The 25,724-nt window shown below is 57.3% G+C and overlaps 2 protein-coding genes across 6 annotated transcripts in view; both read right to left on the reverse strand.

The window, feature by feature from the left end:
• Window positions 1-1,453: 1,453 nt before the first annotated feature.
• On the reverse strand, window positions 1,454-13,315 carry FES (FES proto-oncogene, tyrosine kinase). 4 transcript variants are annotated; one of them, XM_011978368.1, is made up of 19 exons: window positions 13,183-13,315; window positions 12,470-12,691; window positions 12,143-12,316; window positions 10,667-10,763; window positions 10,354-10,537; window positions 7,717-7,854; window positions 7,524-7,643; window positions 7,198-7,320; window positions 6,884-7,070; window positions 6,679-6,762; window positions 5,970-6,179; window positions 5,487-5,609; window positions 5,054-5,107; window positions 4,355-4,473; window positions 3,986-4,080; window positions 3,766-3,889; window positions 3,370-3,527; window positions 3,124-3,246; window positions 1,454-1,814 (listed from the first exon to the last, which is right to left on the reverse strand). In XM_011978368.1, exons 2-19 carry the CDS (start codon window positions 12,680-12,682, stop codon window positions 1,672-1,674), a joined length of 2,469 nt encoding a protein of 822 aa, XP_011833758.1. In that variant the 5' UTR covers window positions 12,683-12,691; window positions 13,183-13,315; the 3' UTR covers window positions 1,454-1,671. The 4 variants fall into 4 exon arrangements, with proteins under 4 accessions (XP_011833758.1, XP_011833759.1, XP_011833757.1 ...); XM_011978369.1 differs by having other exon boundaries at window positions 12,143-12,262; window positions 13,183-13,281; XM_011978367.1 differs by having other exon boundaries at window positions 5,487-5,663; window positions 13,088-13,249.
• A 955-nt stretch (window positions 13,316-14,270) lies between these two features.
• Window positions 14,271-25,724, reverse strand: part of FURIN (furin (paired basic amino acid cleaving enzyme)) — a 15,392-nt gene continuing 3,938 nt past the window's right edge. The window contains exons 1-16 of one of the 2 annotated variants that reach the window (XM_011978372.1): window positions 24,882-25,102; window positions 21,802-22,137; window positions 21,339-21,437; window positions 21,135-21,230; window positions 20,667-20,795; window positions 20,480-20,556; window positions 20,077-20,165; window positions 19,389-19,561; window positions 18,753-18,965; window positions 18,184-18,284; window positions 17,960-18,063; window positions 17,750-17,867; window positions 17,463-17,642; window positions 16,921-17,045; window positions 16,697-16,807; window positions 14,271-16,453 (exon numbers count right to left, since the gene is read on the reverse strand). In XM_011978372.1, coding sequence (XP_011833762.1) covers window positions 15,861-16,453; window positions 16,697-16,807; window positions 16,921-17,045; window positions 17,463-17,642; window positions 17,750-17,867; window positions 17,960-18,063; window positions 18,184-18,284; window positions 18,753-18,965; window positions 19,389-19,561; window positions 20,077-20,165; window positions 20,480-20,556; window positions 20,667-20,795; window positions 21,135-21,230; window positions 21,339-21,437; window positions 21,802-21,978 — 2,385 coding nt within the window. In that variant the 5' untranslated portion in view covers window positions 21,979-22,137; window positions 24,882-25,102 and the 3' untranslated portion in view covers window positions 14,271-15,860. Of the gene's footprint in view, window positions 16,454-16,696; window positions 16,808-16,920; window positions 17,046-17,462; window positions 17,643-17,749; window positions 17,868-17,959; window positions 18,064-18,183; window positions 18,285-18,752; window positions 18,966-19,388; window positions 19,562-20,076; window positions 20,166-20,479; window positions 20,557-20,666; window positions 20,796-21,134; window positions 21,231-21,338; window positions 21,438-21,801; window positions 22,138-24,881; window positions 25,103-25,724 lie in introns of those variants that run through there. The other variant, XM_011978371.1, reaches the window with a different exon arrangement.

Raw genomic sequence — 25,724 nt, forward strand, 5'->3', positions numbered from 1 at the left:
TCCTGACCTCGTGATCCGCCCGTCTCGGCCTCCCAAAGTGCTGGGATTACAGGCTTGAGCCACCGCGCCCGGCTGTTTTGTTTTTTTGAGACATAGTTTTGTTCTTTGCTCTTGTTGCCCAGGCTGGAATGCAATGGCGGGGTCTCAGCTCACTGCAACCTCAGTCTCCCCAGTTCAAGTAATTCTCCTGCCTCAGCCTCCAGAGTAGCTGGGATTACAGGTGCACACCACCACGCCTGGGTAATTTTTTTGTGTTTTCAGTGGAGATGGAGATTTACTGTGTTGGCCAGACTGGTCTCGAGTTCCTGACCTCAGGTGATCCACCTGCCTCAGCCTTTCAAAGTGCTAGGATTATAGATGTGAGCCACGGCGCCTGGCCGATGTTAACTATTTCCTGAACTTTCTTGAGGGATGGCCATTTTACTTCAAGTTTCTCATTTCCCTGTTCTTCTGTATTACAAATACTTCCCACTTTCTGTTTTTTAGTATGTTCACACTTCCTTATCTTCTCAAACTTCGCTTTTGGTAATATTAATATTTCAGATGACTTTTTAGGTTTCACTGAGACTGAGGGGAGGAGGTGAAGGCTCCCCAGTCTGCCATCCGATTCCTCATTAAATTCGTCTTGAGAAACAACTTCCTCAAAAGCATTTTCTTCATCAGCCACATCAGTCTCCTTTGAGTGGAACTCTCTTCTCGTCTCCTCCTGAATTTTATGTGAGTGTTGTACACATCCACAGTGTCAGCTATCCTCTAATATTCATAAGCCAATGATTCACATATCTATGATGAGCCTTCGCCTCCATCTGGGCTTCCAGACCTATTCATCTACATTTTAATTATTTATTATTTTTATTTATTTATTTTTGAGACAGGACCTCGCTTTGTTGCCCAGGCTGGAATGCAGTGGTGTGATCACAGCTCACTGCAGCCTCGACCTCCCAGGCTCAGTTGATCCTCCTACCTCAGCCTCCTGAATAGCTGGGACTATAGGTGTGTGCCACCATGCCTGGCTAATTTTCTTGCTTTTTTTTTTTTTTTTTTTTTGTAGAGACGGAGTTTTACCATGTTGCCCAGGCTGGTCTCAAACTAGGCTCAAGCAATCCACATGCGTTGGCCTCCCAAGTACCTGGGACTACAGGTGTCTACCCCGCACCTAGCTTCACCCATACTTTTATTTCCAATAAAATGCAACATCTCTAAACTCACATCCTCCTCAAAGCTCTGATCCTCTTCCTATAATCCTATTTCTGGGGATGATACCGCCATCTGGCCATAGCCTGTATTATCATCCTGATCTCTCCCCCTGCCCATGTCTCACATCCAGTTGCTACTAAATCATGTCCCATGCATACTGCCTGTCCTCCTCCTTCCCCACGGCCACCATACCAGCACTCATGCCTTCTGAGACCAGGGCACTCATGCCTTCAGAGGAGTGCACATGCCAGGAGCGTTCAGTGGGCACAAGTGGTTTTATTGTTTCTGCCTGGAAGAGGAAGCCCTGGCAGCAGCAGGGACACAGAGAAGACACGGAGCTGCATCCTGCCAGCAGTGTGGATGCTGGTGGCAGGAGTCCACGACTGTGAAGAGCTGTCAGCGTGTGAGCTGGAGCCGCTGAGGAGCTGCACCTAGGCCTGCAGAGGTCACCAGCTTGAGAAGGGGGTCCCAGCCTCACCGATGCCGCTTTCGGATGCTCTGCAGCTCCTGGTAGATGGTGCTGAAGCTGGGCCGCTGCCCAGGCTCATAGGCCCAGCACTGCTCCATGAGCCTGAACACGGCATCAGGACACAGCTCTGGGCAGGGCAGGCGGCCCCCTGTGAGAAGAAGCACAGCACACCAGGCATGAGGAGGGAGTTTGAGGGTCCTCAGCAGACTCTGAGGGATACCATGAGCCATAGGAGCTGCTTAAGATGCACTGTTCTGAAGGACGCACTGTTCTCCACCAAGGGCCCAAAGGACAAACAGGCCTGGCTTCTGATCCCAATCCCACCACATGCTAGTTGTGTGTCCTCTGCCAGCCTGTTTTTCCATCTGAGAAAGGGACTTATTAATCCCTACCACACATGTAGTGATGAGTAAATTAAATAACGTGTGGTCTAGCACAGAACAGGTGCTCACTCAGTAGTAGCTACAGGGATATTCTATTTTTTTTATTTTTTATTTTTTTTGAGATAGAGTTTCACTCTGTCGCCCAGGCTGGAACGTGGTGATGTGATCTTAGCTCACTGCAACCTCCACCTCCCAGGTTCAAGCAATTCTTGTGCCTCAGCCTCCCAAGTAGCTGGGATTACAGGCTTGTGCCACCACACCTGGCTAATTTTTTGTAGTTTTAGTAGAGACAGGGTTTTGCCATGTTGGCCAAGCTAGTCTCAAACTCCTAGACTCAAATGATCCACACTCCTCAGCCTCTCAAAGTGTTGAAATTACAGGCGTGAGCCACTGTGCCCGAGTTTTTTTCTTTTTTCAGTCAAGGTCTCTCTCTGTCACCCAGGTTGGAGTGCAGTGGCATGATCTCAGCTCACTGCAACCTCTGCCTCCCATGCTCCTGTGATCCTCCCGCCTGAGCCTCCCAAGTAGCAGGGACTACAGGCACATGTCACCACACCCAGCTACTTTTTGTGTTTTTGTTTTTTTTTTTGAGATGGAGTTTTGCTCTTGTCGCCCAAGCTGGAGTGCAGTGGCACAATCTCAGCTCACTGCAGCGTCTGCCTCCTGGGTTCAAGCAATTCTCCCATCTCAGCCTCCCAAATAGCTGGGATTACAGGCACGTGCCACCATACCTGGCTAAATTTTGTATTTTTAGTAGAGATGGGGTTTCACCATGTTGGTCAGGCCTCCCAAAGTGCTGGGATTACAGGTGTGAGCCACCGCGCCCAGCCTATTTTTGTATTTTTTGTACAGATGGAGTTTCACTGTGTTGTCCAGGCTGATCTCGAACTCCTGGGATCAAGTGATCCACCCAGCTCAGCCTCCCAAAGTGCTGGGATGACAGGCGTGAGCCACTGGCCAGGTTATTCTTATTCTGCCTGGTGGGAAGGTTGGCATTAAGGGAGTTGGAAGAGTGTGGCTGGAGCATCTGGAAGAGGGTGCAGCCTGAGGCTGCTGTCATCACAGGGTGCTTACCCTTCTCCACAAACTCCCGTGTCTGCTGATTGCTAAGGTTGGGATAGGGGGAGGCCCCTAGGCTGAAGGTCTCCCAGAGCAAGATGCCAAAGCTCCACACGTCGCTCTCGGAGGAGTAGCGGCCTGCAGAGGAGGCCAGACAACATGAGTGGACCCTCCCTGGGACCAGGGCAAGGCAGGAAGCAGGACCCAGGCCTTGCCTCTGGCCATGCAGTCCAAAGTCCAGAGTGGACAGGGACTAGGTACCGTAGTTAAGGGCCTCAGGTGCGGTCCACTTCACGGGGACTTGTCTGAGGCCCCCTGAGGCCGCGTAGACCCCATCAGCTTCCTCTCGGGACATCCCAAAGTCACTGATCTTCAGGACATTCTTCTCTGTCACCAGACAGTTCCGAGCAGCCAGGTCCCTGGGTGAGACAGGGCAGGGGCTCATTTGGCCAATAGTTGCCTGCCCAGCCCTGGCTGAACACTCTAGAAAAGCCAAGGACAAAAGCTGCTCCCAGCTCCGGGTACCCCTGTCTACCGGAGAGGCCCACTCCCGCTCTGGAGCTGACGCCTGATAGTCCAGCAGGGGCCCTAGAGGTATAGGTACTTCTTGACTCTGGTCGGAGGTGTTGGCAGGGCCTGTGGCCACCACCCACTCACCGGTGGATGCAGCACTTGCTTTCCAGGTACTCCATGCCAGCAGCTGCATCCCCCACCATCTGCAGCAGAGTCTTCACCCGCAGGCGGGCCCCCTCCGTGCGGAGGAAGGTCAGGAAGTCGCCCCCTGCAGGTGGGGAGGACCCGTGCTGAGCCTCCTGCCGTAGGGGTGCCACCTGGCCAGGCTGTGCGCCCTACCTGGAGCTCAGCACCCCACGCTCACCCTGCACAAGCTCCATGACGATGTAGATGGGCTGCTTCTGGGTGCAGACACCAATGAGACGCACGATGTTAGGGTGGCTGTACTGCTTCAGGATCCTGGAGAGCACTGCTGCTCAGACTCCATGTGGCCAGGCCCATCTCCCCAGGGCCCCCCAGGGATGACGAGAGAAGAGCTTGGCCTCCAAGGCCAGCAGACCCAGACGTGTGACCTGGGGCAGCCTCTACCCCTCGGCACTATAAGGGGTTACTACCTGCAATGTGGGGCCTCGAGGATTAAACGCCACCACAGAGGTCAAGCACTTTACACTGTGCCATGCAGTGTAACCTCTGTGTATGCGGGACTTGTGGTGATCATTAGTTTATCACCCACCTCGCTTCCTGTAGAAACTTGGCCTTGATGTCAGGTGGGAGCGTCTCTCGACAAGACTTCACTGCCACCAAGGTGTTGTCGGCTCGCAGGCGTCCGCTGAACACTTCGCCAAAGTTCCCCTGAAATGGTCTTGGGCTCCTACCACGGCCTTCCCAGTCCCACAGTTCTCTTCTCTGCTCCCCGCCCATTCTTTACTCAGCCCCCGTGCTTGGACACCTCACACAGGCTCTCTGGGAGTTTGTCCCTCGCTGGGGAACCTAGAGAGCACATGGGGCAGGCAGGGAAAGTTGCCTCCAATGTGCCACCCTCCCTGAGAGAAGTGACATGGAAATCCAAAAATCCCTCTCCCTTGGGTTTGAAAAGCATTCTGATTTTTAGGAAAGTGACTTCTTCCCTAAACAGGTATCTGATGGCTTACAGTAACAAGGTGTCTCCCTGTGTGCACACAAGAGCTCGAGGGGGGCGGCCTGGGTAGGGGTAATGAGGTCAGGGTGCTGGCAGAGCTGTCTGCTGGGAGTTTTCAGGGTAGGTACTATCCCATTTCCCGGAGGACGGTGTGTGGTGGGGGCTGGGCAGGGAGTTGGGGTACAAGTGGGGAACCAGATGGGGCACGGAGGTCTCTGGGTGGCAGTGCAGGGGGCCCAGGCGTGACTCGGGAGAAGCCGCCAGCGACAAGGAGACCAGCAGAGGTGCACTCACCCGTCCAATCTGCTCGCCCAACACCAGGTCCTCATGGTTCAGCACCCACTTGTCCTGGGGAAGAGAGGAGTTAGGGAATCAGAAGTCTGAAGAAAAGGGGTGCTGGGCCCTTAGAAGGGCTATGTCCTCCATTTCTTGATGCCTCCATATGTGACCAGGGGTGGGACCACATGGGAGCACACTGAAATGATACGGGGTCCAGGCAGGTGCCCTGACCAGGTAAGCACCAGCCTGGTGTGTACAGCCCATGGTGTAGGAGTGGCCCTGACATTCCAAACCTAGATCGAGGCCGGCCCCGAGGGTCACTCACTCTGCACTTTGTATGTAGATGGAAGGCCTGGAAAGCCCTTTCTGCTCAGACGCTGGGTAGGCCTGACCCACACTCCCCAAGCCCTGCCACAGGTGGCATGGGCCGGGCTGGGTGCAGGCTCACCTTGGGCACAGCCCTGTGCAGGACGACACCGCTCTTCTTGGTGAGGGGCTGCTGGGTGCTCAGTAGGTGGTCGATGAGCAAGGGAATGCTGGGAAAGCCTTCCCCTTCCAGTCGGTACAGGTTCTGCAGGGCAGGGGACCCGGGGTCAACAGCCTCCATTCTGAGGGGGCCTGAGCCCTGGGAGGGGAAAGGCAGAGCAGCAGGGGAGAAACGGCCTGCCCAGGACCAGGGACAGAGAGACCTCCAGAAAATATGCCATCTGATAGCACATGACATCCTGCTGCCCCACCAGGGAGGACTCACACTTAAGCCTCTATTTTGTTGCAGGGACTGGGTGGTCTCTGTGGCCCCTTTCAGCCAGCCTTGCTAGGGAGGCATTCAAGACCTGGCAGCTATTCCCTACCCTGAAAGGTCATTCCCCTTGGAGAAGGGAAGGGAGGGTTAGAGTGAGGCCTGGAAGGCTCGGGTCCCAGCCCCACTCACGTCCAACGACTGGATGATGAAGTGCCGGGGCAGACCATCCCACAGCACTGACAGCACGTACTCCTGCTTGCCCTGGCTCTCCCGCACCAGGAAGTCCCCAGAGTGCACCAGCAGCTCAGCCACCTCTGCCCTTGGGATGGCCCCGTGGTACCACAGCTGCTCATGCAGGGGCTTCTGCACCTCCGGAACAAGCTGCAGTGGTGGAGGGAGCTGGGCAAGGGAGGATCGAGGAGGATTCACTCAACCAGCTTGTTGAAGAGGCCATGGGGGCAGCCAGGGGTCTCTCTCTCCCCTCTATATGCCCTCAGCCCTCACAACCACGGAGTGGCATGCAGAGCCATCCACAGGCCCCTGGAGTGGGCAGTGGACTGGCCCAGGCTCATGCTGGGCAGAGCTGGGAAGGGAAGCCCAGGCAGGAAGACCCCAAACCAAGCTGGTGCCTCCTCCTCCAGGCCACAGGCCCCCAACCACTCCTGGAGCAGGGAGAGCCATGGAATAGTCAAGGTTGCTGGTCCCTTTAGCACACAGGGGCAATGAAGAGGGAGGGGTCACAGGGGTGGCAGGGTCTGGGGACATGTGCAGCCTGGAATCCCAGAGAAGAGAGGAACTTCCCAATAAAAGCAGCCTGGGCAGAGCCTCCTCTCTAGGACATCCCAGTGACTAAATCTGAAACACAACAATAGGGGGGTCCAGGCTGGGTGTCACTCACCGAGAACTTGGGGCGGAAGATTCCTGAGATGTGGCTCTTAAGGATCTCCAGCGTGGGCGTCCTTCCCCCCTCTCGCTCCTGCTCCTGAGGCCAGGGACAGACGTCAGCGGGTGGCCAGGCTTAGGGAGGGGGAGGGCGAAAATGAGGAGCGCAGCCCCAGGTGGGCAGGCCGGTGGCGGGCAGCGGCGCGGGCGGGGCAGCTCACCGAGGACGATGTGGAGTGGCGGTCATCCTGCAGGAGCAGCACGGGCGGGGGCTCGCCGGGGCCCAGCTGCTCCAGCTTGGTCTGCAGCAACTCCTGCTGGGCCTGCAGCTTGGCCTGGCTGCACCGTGCTACCTGCAGCCCCTGCAGTGCTTCCTGCAGCGCCTGCCTCTTGCCCAGCAGCTGCACCCTGCAGGCAGGGGCGGGTGGGAGGGTGGGTGAGAAAGGGCTCAGTCTGCGGCGGGTAGCCAGCAGCAGGTAGGGGAGGCAGGAGGGAGGGAGGCCCAAGAGGCTGCTGCAGGCAGGGGCCCACTCACCGCCCCCGGGGGTGGGTGTTCTCCTCTTCATTCCGGAGCTCCTGTTGCAGCTGTATAACCATCTCCTGCCGCCTGAACACCATCTCGGTGGCCACAGCCAGCTCATCTGTCACTGAGGTCAGCCTGCACCCAAGAGAAGGGCAGCATTACAGCCAAGCCCTCCTGCCCCCTCAACCCATGTCCAGTGCATCCCTGTAGAGCCAAGCAAGCCTGGCCACCTGGTGACAGCTCTGTGTGGGCAGTGTCCACGACCTAGCCCTGCCTACATAAACACCCGTGGTCTGCTGGGAGCCCCGCCGCGGCCCAGGTGCGAAGCCACCACCCACGTGTGCTGCACGCTCTCCACAGTCAGCTCGTTCAGCTGGAGCTCCCCAGGCTCCAGCGGTTCACCCTCCTCAAGCAGTGACTCATCGAATGTGACGCAGGGTGGGACGTCAGGTGCGGACCTGCGGGGGACAGCGCCCCATCAGTGGACAGGCCGGCAGCCCTGGGCCCAGCAGGAGCAAGAACGGGGCTTACCCATACTGTCGAAGGAAGCCTTGGTACTCAGCCTCAGGCTGGATGCGGGCAGCAGCTGCAGCCATCTCCCGGTGAATGGCCACCACCTCATCCTGCACCAGGCTGCTAATCTCCAAGTATTCCTGCAGGATCTCCTTCCTGCCCCCCACATGGAATCCCCAGTCAGGGAGGCCTCAGGCTGGGCAAGCTTGGGCAGTTCAGGCCTAGGACCCTGGGTTTGGAGTCAGGGCTGGGGTTGATCCCTGCTTCACTTCGTGCTAGCCATGCCATTCTAGGCAAATTATTTAATCTCTCCCTAATCTTCTATTTCCTGATATGTATAAGAGGGACACTGGCAGTTGTAATAAGGATCCAGTGGGCCAGGCACAGTGGCTCATGCCTGTAATACCAACACTGGGAGGTGGAGGCGGGTGGATTGCCTGAGGTCAGGAGTTTGAGACCAGCCTGGCTAACATAATGAAACCCCGTCTGTACTGAAAAAAACAAATACAAAAATTAGCCAGGCATGGTGGCACATGCCTGTAGTCCCAGCTACTTGGCTACTTGGGAGGCTGAGGCAGGAGAATTGCTTAAACCCGGGAGGTGGGGATTGCAGTGAGCCAAGATCGCACCACCGCACTCCAGCCTGGGCGACAGAGTGAGACACCATCTCAAAAGAAGGGATCCAATTGAGATCCTGTGTGCAGAGTGTCTGCTGTAGAGGGAGTGCTCAGTAAACATGAGCTACAGTCATCCCTGCCCTGGGCAGTTAGCTCTGCACACCCACTACCAAATAAGCCATCAACATGCTGCCCACCCCCGTCCATATCTCCCAGTCCAGGCACCTCCCCTGGGCCCCAACCTCATGTACTCACTCAGCTACTCAAAATGTCCCATTGGCTAGCTCTAAGACACCCCAACCTCTCTAGTTGAAAATTGAGGCCAGGCGCAGTGGCTCATGCCTGTAATCCCAGCACTTTGGGAGGCTGAGGTGGGTAGATCATGAGGTCAAGAGATCGAGATCAGCCTGGCCAACATGGTGAAACCCCATCTCTACTAAAAATACAAAAATTAGCTGGACATGGTGGCACGGGCCTGTAATCCCAGCTACTCAGGAGGCTGAGGCAGGAGAATCGCTTGAGCCCAGGAGGTGGAGGTTGCAGTGAGCCAAGATTGCGCCACTGCACTCCAGCCTGGCGAAAGGCACTCCAGCCTGACTACATCACTAAATAAATAAATAAATAAATAAATAAATAAATAAATAAATGAATGAATGAATGAACGGCTACCCTTGTATCCTAAACCTCTTCCTCCCACACCCTTCCCTACATAAGTTAACAGCCACTCCATCTTCCAGCTGCTCCAGGCCAAATCCCCAGAGTTACTGACTCCTCTATTTCACGCTCCACTTCCAATCCATAGGGAAATCCCACTGGCTCCATCTTCAAATTAGCCCTAGGACCTGACCGCTTCTCACCTCCATTGCTACCTCCCCATCCTAGTGGCCAAAAGCTTGGATATGGATTACTGCAAGAGCCTGCTCTCTGGCCTCCCAGCTTCTGTCCTTGCCCCCTGAAGTCTATTTGCAGCATAGCAGCCAGAGTGGCCTTATTAAAACAGAGGTCAGGGCTGGGCATGGTGGCTCATGCCTGTAATCCCAGCACTTTGGGAGCAGAGGCAGGCAGATCGCTTTGAGCCCAGAAGTTAGAGACCAGCCTGGGCAACATGGTGAAACCCCATCTCTACTAAAAATACAAAAATTAGCTGGGTGTGGTGGTGCATGCCCATAGTTCCAGCTACTCGGGAGGCTGAGGCAGGGGAATCGCTTGAACCTGGGAGGTGGAGGTTGCAGTAAGCCGAGATCGTGCCACTGCACTCCAGCCTGGGCAACAGAGACTCTGACTCAAAAAAAATTAAAACAAAATGAAACAAAAAAACAGAGGTCAGATCATGCCATTCCTGTTCACCCAGAGCCAAAGTCCTCACCATGGCCCTGCTGAACCCTCTATCACCCAGTAGACCTTGACGCCTGACTCCTCCAGCCTCGTGTATGACTCTCCCCCTCCCTCACTCTCAGAGGCACCACTGGTTCCTGGCTATTAGTCCCTGGTACTCTTCTACCTCAGGGCCTGTGTAGTTGCTGTCCTCTTTTCTGGAATGATCTTTCTCCAAATAGCCCCAGGATTCACTCCTGTGCCCCTCTCAGGGGCCTCTTTGAATGTCACCTCTCAAGAGGCTTTCCCAGACCACTCTGTGGACAACTGTCACCTCCTCCCTTGCCTCCGTGCTCTCAGGTCCCAATCCACTTCTCTTACTTTATTTTTCTCCATGGCTCTTAGTGCTCCTCACATCCTCACTCCACTAACACGAAAGATCCCTGAGGACAGATGTTTTTGTCTACCATTGTTCTCTGCTATAATCCAGAGCCCGGCACAGTGCTCAATGAATGTAATAAAACCCTGGAATAATGGGACCCTGGAACAGTGTAATTCGGAGGTAAGTTGCCTGTTTCCAGTCCTTGGCCCAGGTCCCGTTCTCATGTGGTTACATGGCCAGCACTTTCCCAGCAATGGATTTTCTGGGTCCTGCCTCTGGGCCTGATGGCTGGGCTGAGGGCCGCTCAAGGGTGGGGGCCAGGGGACGGGGCTGTGGGCTTACAGGATGCAAGCCATCTCTTCGTGCAGGTCCTGCAGTGACCGCAGCAGGCCGGGCAGCAGGAGCTGGTGGTGGTGCTGGTGGTGTAGCTGTGCAGCCCGCACGCCCAGCACATAGCGGTTGTGGTGAGCAAAGAGCTTCCACAGGCTGCGCACATACTTGTCCTTGGCCTTGTCACGGTCCTTGTCTGCCGGATGGGGGGCAAGGGGTATAGATGACAGCATGGAGGCCCAGGCAGCCACCACTCTCTGAGTACCCAAGGACAAGTCAGCACTGGCTTCGGATTCCCTCCCTGCCAGCAAGGGAAGCCACGAACCTTTGCTGGCCTCCTGGTACTTGCGCTTGGCTTGGGCACTGTCCCGTGCCAGGGCTCGGTACTGGCTCTTCAGCTTCTCAATGTCCTGGCTGTGAGTCTAGGGAGAGAGGAGAAGCCAGTGTGGGGCAGCAGGTCCCCAACTATGGAGGATTCTTGCCTGGGGTGAAGCCCTGGAAAGGTCCTGTCATCAGGTAGGGAGTACCTGGAGACTTCTGGGAAAGCTGGCTGCTAGTGTGAGAGTCAAAGATCACAGGGCCTGTTAAAGACAGGCCCCTTGGGGAGGCAAAGAGTTAGACTACAGGCTACAACGGTCCCTCCTTGGACTGAGAATGGTAGCCTGATGGCAGGCAGGGCCAGTTGCAGGTGTGTGCAGCCTGTGCAGTCACACGGGGCTCTACATGTAAAAGGGCCCTGTGCTTGGTTTCATGCTCCATTATTACCACCTTGAAATTCTTAACAATCTTTTAACAAAGACCCCCACAATTTCATTTTGCACTGAGTCCTGCAAATTATGTTCTTGGCAGTAGGAATAGATGACAGCCTGAGATCAGTGTTCTTGTCCCCGTTCTCCTGTTTATGTGCTGGGATATATTGGGCAAGGGCCCAACCTCAGTTTCCCCATCTGTAACTGAACTAAATTCCTCGACTAGATCAGTCTTTTCCTTAAAGGGCCAGATAGTAAATAAATATTTTAGGCTTGTAGGCCATATGGTCTCTGTCACAATTACTCAACTCTGTCACTGTAGTCACAGACAATATGAAAACAAAGAGGCATAGCTGTGTTCCAGCAAAACTTTATAAAAATGGGCCCACCCTTGAATTAGATGATCTTTTGGGGAGAGGAATGGGGCTAGGGTGGCCACCAGGGGCCGCTGTGGGTCCATGGCTAGGCTGGGCTCTGCACTTGAGGAAGGGGTGTGGTGCAGGGAGGGTGACCAGCACACTGAATGGGGGCACTAGGCTCCCAGATAAATAGCCAGCTCCAAATCACACAGCCTCTAGACCGAGGAGCTCGGTGGGATTCAAACCTAGGCAGGCTGACTTCACAGCCCGAGTCCTTGACCTTCAGGAGGCCATGCTGCTGCCCAGTCTCTGGGGCCCTGAGAGGAGCCTGCCTAAGTGGAAGGCAAACAGACTGACCCTCATTCCTCTCCCTGACTCTCAGAACCCAGAGTCAGATGGCACAGTGTGGAGGTGAGTACTGATTCTGAGCTTCTCCCAGGCAAATGACCAGTCACTCATCCTTAACATTCCCAGCACTTTGCCGAGGCACAGAAAAAGCACAGAGAGGCCTTGCTGCAAGCCAGCCCAACATAGGGGAGGAAGAGAGGAAGCTGCATCAAGGTTAGAGCAAGCCAGGCCTGCGGTCAGGGACTTCCACTTCCCCAGTGAATCCAGTGCCTCTTGTACAAAACAACCCCTTGGAGGCTCAAAATTTAGATAGAACTGACTGAAGCCCCATTGCTGCCCGCTCACCTTGGTGAGCTCCTGCTGCAGCTGCTGCCACTGCTCGCTGTAGGTCTTGCGAAGCTGCTGCCGTTCCCGGATGAGCAGGCTCAACTTGCTCAGGGGCCCTGAGTTCAGATCCTCCGCATGCTGCCGCAGCAACCGGCTCAGGCCCTCAGTTTGGCTGGTGATCTCCGCCCAGGACTATACAGCACAGATGGGGGAGGCAGGGAGGAGGGGACAATGGCTCCCAAGGCTGGGCCTGCCAAATTTCCAACCACTGCCCCAGAGGGCCCCCAGGAGAGGAAGGAGAAGGCAGTTACAGCCAGCACCCACAAGAGTCCCATGGAGACCCACCTGGCTGATGGGGCTGTCGGGGCTGATGCCCCGGCTCTGGCCCCCACTGTCCTGCACTGACATGTGGTGAAGCAGTCCTGCATACTCCCTGTCACTCTTGACCCGTTGGGCCATCCACTTTCTCATGCCCTCCAGTAGACGAAGCTCAGCCTCCTGCATCTGCTGCAGGACCCCGTGGCCCTGGGGGGTGCACAGCTCCGAAGAGAAGCCCATAGTGCTGTCCTGGGGACAGAAAGGGGGCCATCCCTGGGGGCAAGGCAGCAGCTGGAGATGGAGGCATGGGAAGAGGAGGCTGGGGACTGTAGGGTCAGGATGGGCTACAGACAGGGAGGAGGTGGGGTCCTGCCTCTCTCACAGGCAGCCATGGGTACCTAGCAGCAGCCTGGCCTGGGGACTGGCCCTCATGGCTTCCTTAGTGTCAGGGATCCCTCCCCAGTTCGGGAACAGGAGCCAACCTGGAGCCTCTCTCCCCAGGCCCTTCCACCCACCGCCCCTTACAAGAACACCCTTGCCCAGGTCCTCGACAGGCCAAGGCTGCCCCAGCTGAAGCCTCAGGCGGCCACAGCCTGAGCCCTGCTCCTGCGGCCATCCCCGCCCTTCCGCGGCCCCTACCCCCACCTGGGTGGGTCTCCGGCCCTCGGAACGCCTGCTCTGCCCCTGCCTGCCGCGCCCCCTGCTCCCACCGCTCCTCCAGGCCCCGGGGCTAGAGTTACCCACGCGGGCAGCTGCTCCTGGGGCGGCCTCGGACCGACTCAGGCCCGGTGCCGACCCCGGCCAGTTCCTGATTCCGCGCTTCCTCCTCCCGCGGTTTCAGTTGGCCCAGGCCCCGGGGCGGGCCTGTGGAGGGGAAGGGGCGGGCGGGACCGGCCCGACGGCCCCGACGCCTGCCAGCCCCCCTGCTCCACGCTGGGCCGCAGCCTCCAGCCGGCCGCACGGCCACGGAAACGGAAGGGAGGAGGGGGCCGGCAAAGAATGGCCCAGCCGAGAGCCGCCTGCGCCCCGCAGCCCCCAGGGCCCGGCAGCGCCCCGGAACACCGGGAAGGGGTGCAAGGTGGGAGTCAGGAGGGGGGGCGCAGGGTGAGGCCCCAGGCAGATGCTGGGCCCAGGGAAGCCCAGGGTGTCCGGGGGGGAACTGAGGGGAGGTGCGCAGTCCTAGCACCAGGCCAGGGGCACTGCAGAAGAGGAAGAGTGGTCCCAGCCCTCCCCACCTCACGGAATTCCCTAAGGAGAGGCTCAGGCGCCAGCTTCCATTTGAATAAAATTTCCAAGTAAATATCCCGAACAGAGGCTGCTTCTCAGGGACAGGTCCTGGTGGCTCTGTCCCCATCCTCCTACCCTCAGGCAGGGGCTTCCTATCCCAAGGGAGACCTGGGGCAACCAAGGGGCAGGGGTTGGGGAGTGGAGATGTGTGGAGTTTTCCATTTGGGACTCAGGCTCCTCACAGCAAGTCATCTCATTCAGTACTGCCCCCACCTTAGGCCTCAGCCCTATAGCCCACAGCGGCCAGGTCACTTCAGCCAAGGAAGACACAATAGGCCCAGTTCTTCACACTGCTGGAAACCAGGACTTTGGGAGTGAAGTGCTCAGCTCCTGAGGACCAGGGGTCACCAGCCCCACCCCAGGGGGCTGGCTTCCAGCCGCAGTCTCCTTCCACTAGGGGCTGGCACATCCTCCCGCCCCTTGGAGGACTTTGGCCTTCTGACGGGCCCACGTCCAGGCAGGCAGGCCACTGTGTGGGCCTAACTGGCCCCCTATCCTCAGCTTCAATGCAGGAGCAATGGTAACACACTGGAGACTGGCCCTGGTTTGCATAGTCTGCACGTTTAATCACTTTAAAACCTCTAACATTATCTCGTGTCCATTAAATAGAACCAACAATGCTGGGCCTGTTTAAATTACAAGAAAAAAATCACTGTGCACCAACCCAGTATCTTACAAAACCAGCCGGGCTGGCCACGAGGGTAGGGGGATGGGAGAGGAGGGGGCACCCCTGGGCAGGTGGCTGGGTACCAGGAATGGCTAGGAGAAAGAAAAGGGGGCTCCCAGATGGGAGGGGACTGATTGTCCTAATGGGAGGGGTGCAAAAGGCACGTCAGAAGAGGAGGTTTGAGGGGGGCATGACAGGTCAGTGCTTTCTCCACCAGGGCACAGTGTTGGAGGGGGCTAAGTGCCACCACCTGCCTACCCCTGGCACTTGGAGAGCCAGTGACCTATGAGCCCCTAGCATGGCGAGCCCCACTGGAAACACAGATGTCAGCCTGCCCCTCCCACTGGGACCCCCTTTCCTTGAGCCCGCCTGGCTGGCCTGCCTCTTCAGGACTTGGGGCTTAACTATTCCTCACTCCTCAGCAACATGCTGCAGCCCCCACACCTCAGGGCCAGGGCAGCCAGGGAGGAGCAGGGCGGACGGTGGGTGTGAGAAGGTGGGTAGTCCAGCTGCTACCCCCATTAAAAATACAAAAACAAATCATCAGCGTCTAAAGTGAAATAATCACAAAGTGAAAATATATCCTCAAACAGCCCCTGAGATCCCCACAGGGGAAAGCAGCATTGGGTGGGAGGCCAGAGAGGCTGGCTGGGCCACCGCCCCTCCCCACCACCCACCCAGGGGCTCCAGGTCTGTGAGTGCCAACAGCCCAGACAGCCCGGGCTCAGAAAACAGGGACTTGGGCCCTGACGGGAGAGGCAGGTGCAAAAGAGGGAAGGGTGGTCAGGACACCAGCACAGGGTTCAGCCAGAATTTCAGCCTTGGCTGCGCCAGCCTGGTGGCCAGTGGTGGTGGAGGCACGGAGCACAGGGGTGGGTCATGGGACACAGGCCACAGGCCAACATGCCACGTGCACACCTGGAGGCACCTGCCTTGCCTTGGTCCCTTCCTATGATGGCTGCTGCTGCCAAGACTCACCAGAGCTGGGGGACAAGGTGGAGGGTGCAGAAGCCCTTGGAGAGGTGGCCTCCTCCCTCAGATACCTCCTAGGCCAGCCCCCGACTGCCTGGATGGGACCATTATTGCTTTAGAGGGACAGGGAAGGGCAAGAGCTACGGCCTGGGTCAGGAATCCCAACAAGCAAAGGCTGCCCCTCTTCACTCCGCAGGAACTCTGGCTGGGGCTGGAGCCTGGGCCTGGGCCTGGGCAAGCTGCCCTAAAGGTTTCACTCCTTTCTCCACATGGAGGGGGTGCTGAGGGTGGGGTACGGCCCTCCCCGCACCCCAGCTGGTCCTGGGCCCACCTCAGGTGGCCAGATGGGCCCGAGGGTAGGAAGGGAAGCAGTCTCCACCCCTCTTGCCTCCCAGCTGGGGTCCAAACCCAGTCCCAAGATAAAAAAATACTTTGGTGAATTAAAAAGTGCCCAAGGAGGGGATTGGCTTGAGGGGGTGGGCAGTGGGCTCATCAGAGGGCGCTCTGGTCTTTGATAAAGGCGGTCCTCTCGCCCCGGCCCTCATCCTCTTCTGAGTCGGACGGGCACTCCTCCTGCCAGGCTTCAGGGGGCAGCCCCTTGTAGGAGATGAGGCCACGGTCCATGGTGTACACCTTCACCCCCCGGAAGCTAAAGCCAGAGCGCAGCTGCAGGACCAGGAAGACAGTGACGAAGACCAGCACGATGAAGGCGCAGCTGAGGCCGGCCACCACCTCAGGCAGGTGTGAGGGCAGCAGCCCTGCCCGCAGCCGCGGCCCCGCCTCCATCTCTGGGGGCAGCCGGGGTGGCTGCTGCTGTGGCGGGGACTCTCGGCTGCTCTGGCTTTGCCGGGAGCAAGTCTGCTCCACAGGGTCCAAGGAGGCATGGCTGGGGCAGCTGAGGCAGTCTGTCGGGGCCGGCCCCTGGCATGTGGCACATGAGGCGTGGCAGGGGGCGCAGACGCTGGCCCGGATGGTCTCCACGTCATTCTCGGTGCTATAGTGTGTATCAAGGACTTGGGGGGCAAAGCCTGGAGGGCAGTGCTGGACACAGCTCTTCTGGTGCAGGGAGAAGCCTTCCTCGCACACTGCCGGCGTGGGAGAGAGGGTGAGTGTGTGTCAGCTAAACAGACTGTAGCCCCAGGACCATAGCAGCCCCAAGCCAAGTCACCACATCCCCAAGATCCCCCAGCCCCAGGACTGTGGTCATCCCAAAAGCCCCAGGGGCCCTAGGTCTCTTGAGACTTTTTTCTTAGAGCTGGGCTTCAGGACAGGCACCCGCCATCCCCCCAGACTCCGGCCCCCAAAGCCCAACAGCACCCACTACTGACCCACACAGGCCTGACTGGACGTGAGGGTCTTGCAGCCACTGCTTTCTGGAGGTATGGGCAGCCCCTCAGGAGCAGTGCCATAGAGTACGAGGGTGAACTTTGTCAGTGTCCCTGTTCCAGAGCGGTGAGGAGGCAAGAGTTGGACAGTGCTGGCACCACGCCCAGTGCCCTAGATCCTGCCAGCCCTCCACCTCATACCCCTACCCCTCAAGTGCCCCCAGTACCATAGTTGTTGGCTTCGCTGGTGTTTTCAATCTCTAGGACCCACTCGCCAGAGGGATCCTCGTCCCAGGAATGAGTTGTCATGAAGGCCCAGTCATTAAACCCATCTGCGGAGTAGTCATGTGGCCTGGGGAGGGGAGTGCACACAGCCCTGAGGCCTCTGGGGGACCCCAAGCTAGGGACATCTAACCCACAGCACACGGGCCACATACCCTTCCCCCACGCAGACCAACCTCATGGGGCCAGAAGTGCCTGCTGGCTTGGCTGTTTCCCAGCGAGCCAGACATGCTCAACCAGGGGATTCTAGAAGGATACACAGGCACTGCACAAGGTGGGGCACACTACTGACATTAAATAGGTGCAAGCCAGGGATTCCTGCAACATGGGACAGTCCCACAGGACAAAACTGTCCCTCCCAAAATGCCAAGAGTGCCCCACTGAGTAGCACTCAGTGCCCCCTGGGCCGTGTGAGCGAGCAAAGGCAAGCACGTGGGCTGTGAGAGGAGGAGGTGATGGGCAGGGCGGGCAGGGACAGAGCAAGCACCTGGCTGCCAGCAGGGTGGAGCGGGTGCCCATGGGGCTGACCAGGTGGATGGCCAGGTCGCCACGGCGATTATAGGACAGGGTGAGCCGCGCCTGAGCGTGCTCCAGCCGAGTGATGTGGTTGGGCTCGCCCAGGCACGCGGTCACGGTCTTCCGCACCTCGAGCCGTTTCCCGATGTCTCTGTGCAGGAGAGGACCATGACGGTCAGCCTGGCCCAGAGGGACCAGCGGGCACCCCCTGCGACTCTGGTCCCACTGGCCCCCTCCCAGCCTGGGTCCAGCCCTCACTTGGGCTCCGTGAGGATGTCGATGATGCACTTCCGCTGGGGGCCCACTGTGGTCCAATTCTGGGCCAGGGCCACCATGGCGCCTGCGTCCAAAAGCCCGTAGCCATACGAGTGGCTCACTGTGGGAACAGGGAAGGTGAGGTCAGCTGTGAGGCACAGAGTGCCTTCCACCTAACTCCACATCCAGCCTGCCGGGCCAGCCTGTCCTCACCTTTCCGGCCCACACCATTGGTGGCCCAGTCGTTGGCGTTGAGGTGGGCTGGCTTCGAGGTCTGTACCACCAGGTGCTGCATGTCCCGCCATGTGAGGTTCTTACTGCCAAGAAGGAAAGGAGAGGTCAGGGATCAGTCTTTTTTGGGAGCAGCTGGAGACTAAGGGCTGCCCTACAGAGAGTGCTGATAGAGACAGGGTTGCCCCTGGCCCCTACCCACTTACTTGGCCTCCAGGGTGAGAGCAATGATGCCGGCTGCTAAGGGGGCAGAGGCTGAGGTGCCCGTGTGAGACTCCGTGCACTTCTGCCGCAAGTCAGTCGTCACCTGCCAGGAAGATAATCATATTGGGGCCTGTGATGGGTGGAGAGGGCTAGAGGAGCCACCTGCCTACCCTCCCTCTGCATACAGGCCCTGGGCACCACAGATGGTATGAGAAGCCAGGGCCAAGACCCCTGGGTCCCAGCTGCTGCCCTGTTAACTTGCTGTGGACAGGCTAATGATGAGCCCCTCCTGGACCTCATTTTCCAAAGGAATAAGGGGGTTCAACTAGCAGTTGGAGATGAATAAGAACGACGTATGTTTTTAGGGAGAGACTAGGCTTTTCAAAGGCTTCAGGTATGGCTCCACCGCCTCCCAAGAACTTAGAGAGCCCCAGAGTTCACATTCCATGATGCCTGAGCCACTATCACCCAGCCACATGGGGGTGGAGGCAGACAGCCTCCAAAAGAGGGTGCTGGGCAAAGTCAGCCAGCAGCCCCATTTCCCCAGCCCCCAAGCCCAGGTAAGACTCACAATCTGCTTCTCATTCTGGTTGCCACTGCTGTAGGTTGTGGCCAGTGTGGATGAGCAGGCCTCACTGTACCAGGGCACGTTGCCAAACTGCGTGGCGCTGCTGATGGACAGCGTGTAGATACTGTTGGTGTAGCCGTCGCAGTTGCAGCTGTCATGTTCCCGGCCCCCGTTCCCCGAGGCCCAGACAAAGATGGAGCCCAGCCCCCCTCGGCCCTGTGGACAGAGTGGGCTGGGGTCATTCAAGATTGGGACTTGAGGGAGGGTTGGCAGGAGGACACTGCTGGAGAACTGGCCTCATTCTCTGGGAACCTCCTGTCCCCTGTGAGATCCCTGGTGGATCAAGTGTGTATCCAAATATGTCTATCTAGACACACAAAAAATCAGACCAAGGAGACCAAGGCGGGAGGATTGCTTGAGGCCAGGAGCTCAAGACCAGCCTGGGTAACATAGCAAGACCTCATCTCTAAAAAAAATTTGTTTTTTAATTAGCCAAGTGCAACTGGTATAAGCACTTTACTTTTCTTTTGTCCCTTAATGTTTCAATAAACATGTTTTGTGTAAAGTTAAACATGAGAATAAATAAACCAAAAAAACCACCCAGCCTGCCCCCATGGGCTGGACCGATCCCCACCTCACCTGGCTAACCCCACGGAAGAAGGCCTCCTCAGCGAGGCGGGCTGGCCCATCCACTGTCTTGCCGTCATCCTCGGGGCCCCAGCTAGCACTGTAGATGTGGATGTGGTTGGGGTTCAGGCCCAGCGAGCGTGCCTCCACTGCATCTGTCACCTCGCCATCCAGCATGCGCACCCCTGGCCATGAAGAGGGGGCATGAAGAGGGATGCTGCGTGGGTCCAGCTGTCGGGGCTCCCACCCCAAGGAGCACACCCAGCCCTGCACCCCAGGGGATGAGCAGGGGAGGGTAGAGGCTGATGCTGGGAAACCCTGAACCCCCAACTACCCGTTTGTCTCTGCCTTTCAAAGACAAGACCCAGAGAAGGGAAAGAGAACACCTCCTGCCCCCAACCACACCTTCTGGACTAGAAAGAGTCTCCGGTTCCCAAAGGAGCCTGGTGATCAAGGATCTGCCACATGAGGACTCACAATGGGTCGTGAGGATTTCAGGAGACTCCTGCTAGGAAACCCTCACTCCACAGGGGTGCAACTCTTTCAGTCTTTGACCCTTTGAGAACCCTCCATGGAACAGCCATGTGATCAAAGGATCCACAGTGGGAAAGTGGCAGGCATTAGCCAGATGGGAAGCGGGCAGGGAAAAATCCCACTGACGGGCCCTCCCGAAGACAGGGTGGCCCAAGCCCACACTTACCTCCAATGCGCGCATTGTAGGCCACACCTACACCACAGACACCATTGTTGGCCACCGCAGCCACTTCCCCCGCACACCGTGTGCCATGCCTGCCACGGCCAAGTGCATAGCATGAGTAGGACGAATGGGGTGAACAGGGCCCAGCAGATGTGGCCTGAGGAGCATGAGGGATCTGCACATCTGACACCCACCATCCCCTGAGTGCCCAGCCCGTCTCCCACACTCCACTGGGCCTGTGGCCATCTCCACTCTGACCAAGCCCTCCCTCAGAGCCTCAGGTGGACCAGGACTGTGGAAAAAGCCTCACCCTTTTAGGCAGGGCACATCTCACCCAGGCTCAGCCCTGTTCCTCAGTGGAATAAAGGAGAAGGGAGGCAGAGGCCAGGGGCCTGCCACTTCTTACCTGTTGTCATTCATCTGTGTGTAACGAGGCTGGGGGTCAGGGTCCTGGTCATTGACATCAAAACTGGCCCCAGGATCCTAAGAAGGATTTGGCCACCATCAGGAGAAGGCTGACCTCACTGATAGAACAGGACAGCCTCTAGACACACCTCACCACGGATCACGGCCTCCCTCCCCCACTTCCTCACATAATTGCCTGCCAAGTCCGGGTGGTTCTTCTCGATGCCATCGTCCAGAATGGAGACCACAATGCCGTGCCCTGTGTAGCCCTGCGCCCAGGCCTCCTTCACATTCAGGTCCCGCTGAGTGACACCAGACTGCGGAGACACCCACCCCATCACTTATGAGAGATGATTGGTTTTGTGAGGCTAGGGACAACTTGAAGAATCCCCTTGCCACCCTAAAACCTCCTCCTCTACCCATCCCTGCTCCTGAAAGGCCGCCACTGGCTGTTTGGACTCCATGGGAATGTAGAGGACTCTGGGAGGGCCACCCCCAGGCTTGCTTATTAGGATGGGCCAGGAAGAGACTGCCCAGCAGGAGGAAAGGAAAAGAATCAGAGGAGGCCTCGAAGTCAGTCTCCTCTGTCCAAGAGCTCATGGTGGGTGGATGGTGCATCTGGGGAGGAGGTCCCAGCAGCCAAGAAGGCCGCATACCAGGTACCACTGCTGAGGAAACTTGGGGTCTGTGGGCTCCTGGTACAAGTCCCGTTTAGTCCGTCGCTTTGCCACCTGCTGTTCCAGCCACTGTACCTGCGGGGGAGTGGAGGAGAGATGGTGTGGGTGGAGCAGGAGGCGAGAGGGGCTCCTGAGAGCAGGAGGGGGAGGGTGGCAGCAGGAGGGGGCTGGGGCCACACTCACTTGAGGCTCCCGCTGCAGCCGGCTGTGCCGCGGGCGGTGAGGCGACAGGGACCGCTTCGTCACTCCTCGATGCCAGAAGTGGTAATAGTCCCCGAAAATCTGCAATAAAGCAGGGAGACTGAGCTGGGCTTTCCATCTGTCAGTCCCCAGGGAGGCGGGGGACGGGGGTGGACAATGGCTTCACCAGAGGCTCGCCATGGTCGGGGGTGCGGGGCATCTGCTCCCTGTCCAGGACCCAGCAACATGCAGGGACCGTGAGGACTCACTCTCACTGGGATATGCTGCTGGCGTGAACCACCTGTGCTTTGCTCCTGGCCACCCAGAACATGCCAGCTACCCAGATGCCCCTGAGCAAACAAGGCCAACAGTTCCTGCTCCCTGGTGCCAGAATCCCTGTCTTCTCTGGTCCCACCCCCTGGCAATGTCCTGTGCCTAGGCCAGCAGCCCAGGTAAGAACACCTACCTGGCCCAGGTTGAGGAACCCATGCTTCCGTGCCACGCTACTGGCCACTGCTGGGCCCCCAGGGATGCGCACAGCCCACGTGTTGGTGAAGACCTTCTGGCCCTGAGCATCAGCTGCTAGCAGGACCAAGGTTCCTGTTGCTGCTACCACCCATAGCAACCAGGACCTCAGCTCCATGGGGGGGACAGGTGGCTGGGACCCTGGAGCGCCCGTCTCCTTGGCCTGGTCACAGGGCCTCGGCTCCCAGGTGCCTGCTCACTGCCTGTGGCCCGGGGCTGACTGGTGGGGGCATGGGGACGAGATGGGCAGGGCTCGGGAGGGTGAGGAGTGCCGACTCTGAGAGGAACAAGAAGGGAAAAGGAGGGAGAGGGTCAGTTCCTCCCCTGCCATGCACTAAAGCTGCCCTGCCCACCTCAAGTTTCAATTGGGGCCTGAAATGAGATCTGGGGGAGAAGGGTAAAAAAATAAGTACTCCCCAGAAGAAACCTAGCACCCAAGGCCAGTCAGATAGATGGACAGATGGATGCCCTCACAATCCCACCCAATCCTTTCTCCATGCAAGAATGTAAGAAGTGTAACAGAAAGGCCAGGCATGGTGTCTCACTCCTGTCATCCAGCACTTTGGGAGGCTGAGGCTGGTGGATCACCTGAGGTCAGGAGTTCGAGGCCAGTCTGGCCAACGTGGTGCAACCTCGTCTCTACTAAAAATACAAACATTAGCCAGGTGCTTCCAGTCCCAGCGACTTGGGAGGCTGAGGCACAAGAACTGCTTGAGCCCAGGAGGTAGAGGTTGCAGTAAGCCAAGATCGCGCCACTGCACTCCAGTCTGTGCAACAGAAGGAGACACCCTCTCAAAAAAAAAAAGTGTAACAGAAGCAGCAGGATGAAGACTATCAAGCCGGCCGGGCGCGGTGGCTCAAGCCTGTAATCCCAGCACTTTGGGAGGCCGAGATGGGCGGATCACGAGGTCAGGAGATCGAGACCATGCTGGCTAACACGGTGAAACCCCGTCTCTACTAAAAAATACAAAAAATTAGCCGGGCGACGTGGTGGGCGCCTGTAGTCCCAGCTACTTGGGAGGCTGAGGCAGGAGAATGGCGTGAACCCGGGAGGCGGAGCTTGCAGTGAGTTGAGATCCGGCCACTGTACTCCAGCCTGGGTGACAGAGCGAGACTCCGTCTCAAAAAAAAAAAAAAAAAAAAAAAAAAGACTATCAAGCCCTGAGTCACTCAAAATCAAAAACAACAAATGAATAAATATTCAACTGATCAAGGTAAAAAAGATGCATTATAAAGCAGTACGTACACATAATCCCATTTTATTTTTTAAAAACTATTTTTACATGTATATTTATACAAACCAAAACAAAATCTGGAAGGACACACGCTATAAAACCTTAACAGTGGTTCTCTCAAGATGGTGAGAATTACAAGTAATTGTTATTTTCTTCTTTGTGTCACTGTATTCTCCAAATCACCTAGGTACATTTTACATAGGAATAAGATGCTGGCTTTTCAAGGTTTTTAAATGAATGGCATCTATACAACTCACTAGGGTTTCCTAGTTCAGCGAAGCAGATTCAGCCATAGGGAGTTATTTGCAAAGCCCCACAGCTCCTAAGAAGAAAGAATGGGTGACCCTAGGTGAGATGGTACTTTTATGGGCCATGTCCTGAGGGGGTGCGGGGTGGCAATCACAGAGGCTTCACCTCCCTCTATGGCTGAGATGGCTCTATCAGCAAAGTCAGGGGCCCTGGCTCGTTTTTACTGTTTCCTGGGGAACGCTGGGGCCGCCAAGCCCTGCCCTGCCTGGGCCTGGAGGCCCCCAGCTGCCCCCTTGCTTGCTCCACGCCCACCAGCCTTGCGTAATCCGAGCCCAGGCAGCCAGGGCAAACACTGGCTGCTGAGCCAGGAGCGCCAAGGTGAGGCTGAATCAATAGTCCGAGTGTTGTTTTTCCTCCTTCAGCAAACAGACGGCGGGACCTCTCTGCCTAGGGCCACATAACTGTCCCCACATAGAGCCCCTGACTAGCCAGAAGCCAAGCCCCTGGAGGAAGGAGGGAAGCTGGGGGAGGTCCCAGCAGTGCTGCTGGGGGTATCCCGTATCAGTGCCAAGTTCCATGAGCAGCGGCAGGGCCCTGGATGCCCTTACCACTTCCATAGCCAAGGCCACTCTTTGCCGGATACCAAAAGGAAGGCACCCCAGCTCACGTAGGCCCTGGGGAGCTACAGAGGCAGGCTCACTATAGAGAACTCTTTGCTTCTCCAGAGGCTGCCCTTAGACACAACCAGCCTCCCTGACTGCTGCAGTCCCACCCTGCAGGCTGGGGGTACTCCACACACAATTCCTGGAGTATTTTCAGTTTGGACCAAAATAACCTGACAGCTGATGGCAGGAGACATCTACAATACAGCTCCTGCACATCCCTGTGGGCAGACTCCACAGGGCTCCAGGGCAGGCCTGGGAACCACAGCCCCATGGTGCCTTGGGTGGTTGGTTCCAGAAAGCTGGCCTGATCAATGGCTGGACAGCTAGGCACCCCAGCCCTAGGGGATGGAGGGACCTCCTCCCAAGTCCCTCATTTAAGAGAGGATGTGGGACCCTGGGGGCAGAGCCACATAGGAACAGGGCCTCATCTCTCTCCTCTTGCCACCACAGCTGCCTCTTGGATCATCCCCCTGCCCCCACCACCACCAACCACAGTGCTGTGAGTCCTGCTGGAGCCCCCAAATCGAGGCTGGGTTCATCTGGGTCTAGCCCAGATTCCAGCACACTGTAGATGGAGCCGCAGCTGCTTGGCGTTAAAAGTGATTAACCAACTATTTAATTACCTTGCAGCACTCGGAAAGAAAGCAGGCTTCAGGCGCAATTGAACAGTCCCCCCAAAGAAAGAGGGCCAGCCTCCCTCCATCCAACAACCCCACCCATGGTGAGGGGTGGGGATGGCTTCCAGAAAATGAGACCCCCACAGACGGCTCTGCCACAGCATGCGGGACAAGGGAGGATCCCCGAAAAGAGTAAGAACTGAAAACAATGAATGAATGGGTTTCTCCCCACCCCCATCCCAGACTCTGACTCACCCTCTAGTCCCAGTTTGTCTCAAACCTGGAGGCTTGCTGTATTTCTCATGATCTTGTTTCACATGGCACCGTGCTCCAGGCTGTGGCCAGAGAGAGCTGTGGGTGCTCTTCCTGGCTATGTTCTTGGGCACAGCCCTTTTCTCCAGCTCCAGAACCTCCCGACACAGAGAGCCACTCTGGGCCACTCAAACTGCGCTTTACCCCAGCACCCACTGCTGTTTCCCAGACACTGGGGGTCTGGCTCTGACACAGCCACAGAGCAGGCCACGGGAGGGCCACCCGGACACCCAATCAGTCTCTTCCTCTAGAAGAGACACCACGCCGGGTCCTGTTACCAGCCCTGGGAGGCTCCCGTGAAATTATCGCTCCCAGTTCCTGCCCACTATTTGCTGGATGATCTTAACAAGTCACTTCCTCTCTCTGGGCCTCAGTTTCCTTGGTGGTAAAAACTGCTAGACCAGCGGTTTTCAAACTTTTTTTAAAAAGCCACAGAATCCTTTTTAAAATCAAATGCTCCAATATAGGAAATAGTAAAACGAGGGCTGCTCTGCTTGAGAAGAGGCCAGGCTTAGCTACTCTCCTATGCTGTGTCCACACCTGCTCAGCAGCCGCTCTCATCAGGCCACATCACCTGGGTTCCCCTCGCACTTCCCAAGTCGGAATAAGAATCCCAACACCCTCCAGTGGATGAGGGGTCTGCATCCCAGGGGCCATGGGGTAGAGGATGATGGGAAAGCGGGTTCCGACCAGACAAGTGACTGCCGTCAGACCTGTCTGGCAAGCAGGCCGCCCCTCGGTTCAGCCACCCCGCGGGGGCACAGGGGCCTCGGCCAGGCCGCGGCA

The sequence above is a fragment of the Mandrillus leucophaeus genome, unplaced genomic scaffold, assembly GCF_000951045.1.
Source record: "Mandrillus leucophaeus isolate KB7577 unplaced genomic scaffold, Mleu.le_1.0 Scaffold193, whole genome shotgun sequence".
Taxonomy (NCBI): Eukaryota; Metazoa; Chordata; class Mammalia; order Primates; family Cercopithecidae; genus Mandrillus; species Mandrillus leucophaeus.

Excerpts from the sequence above, each read along its gene's own strand:
- FES (XM_011978367.1), bottom strand. The coding sequence starts at position 12,682 with ATGGGCTTCTCTTCGGAGCTGTGCACCCCCCAGGGCCACGGGGTCCTG. Across the intron at positions 7,855-10,353 it reads GAAGAGATGGCTTGCATCCT|GAAGGAGATCCTGCAGGAAT; the intron begins GTAAGCCCACAG and ends TGTGGGGGGCAG. Across the intron at positions 6,763-6,883 it reads GCCACTCCACATCGTCCTCG|GAGCAGGAGCGAGAGGGGGG; the intron begins GTGAGCTGCCCC and ends CCCTGGCCTCAG.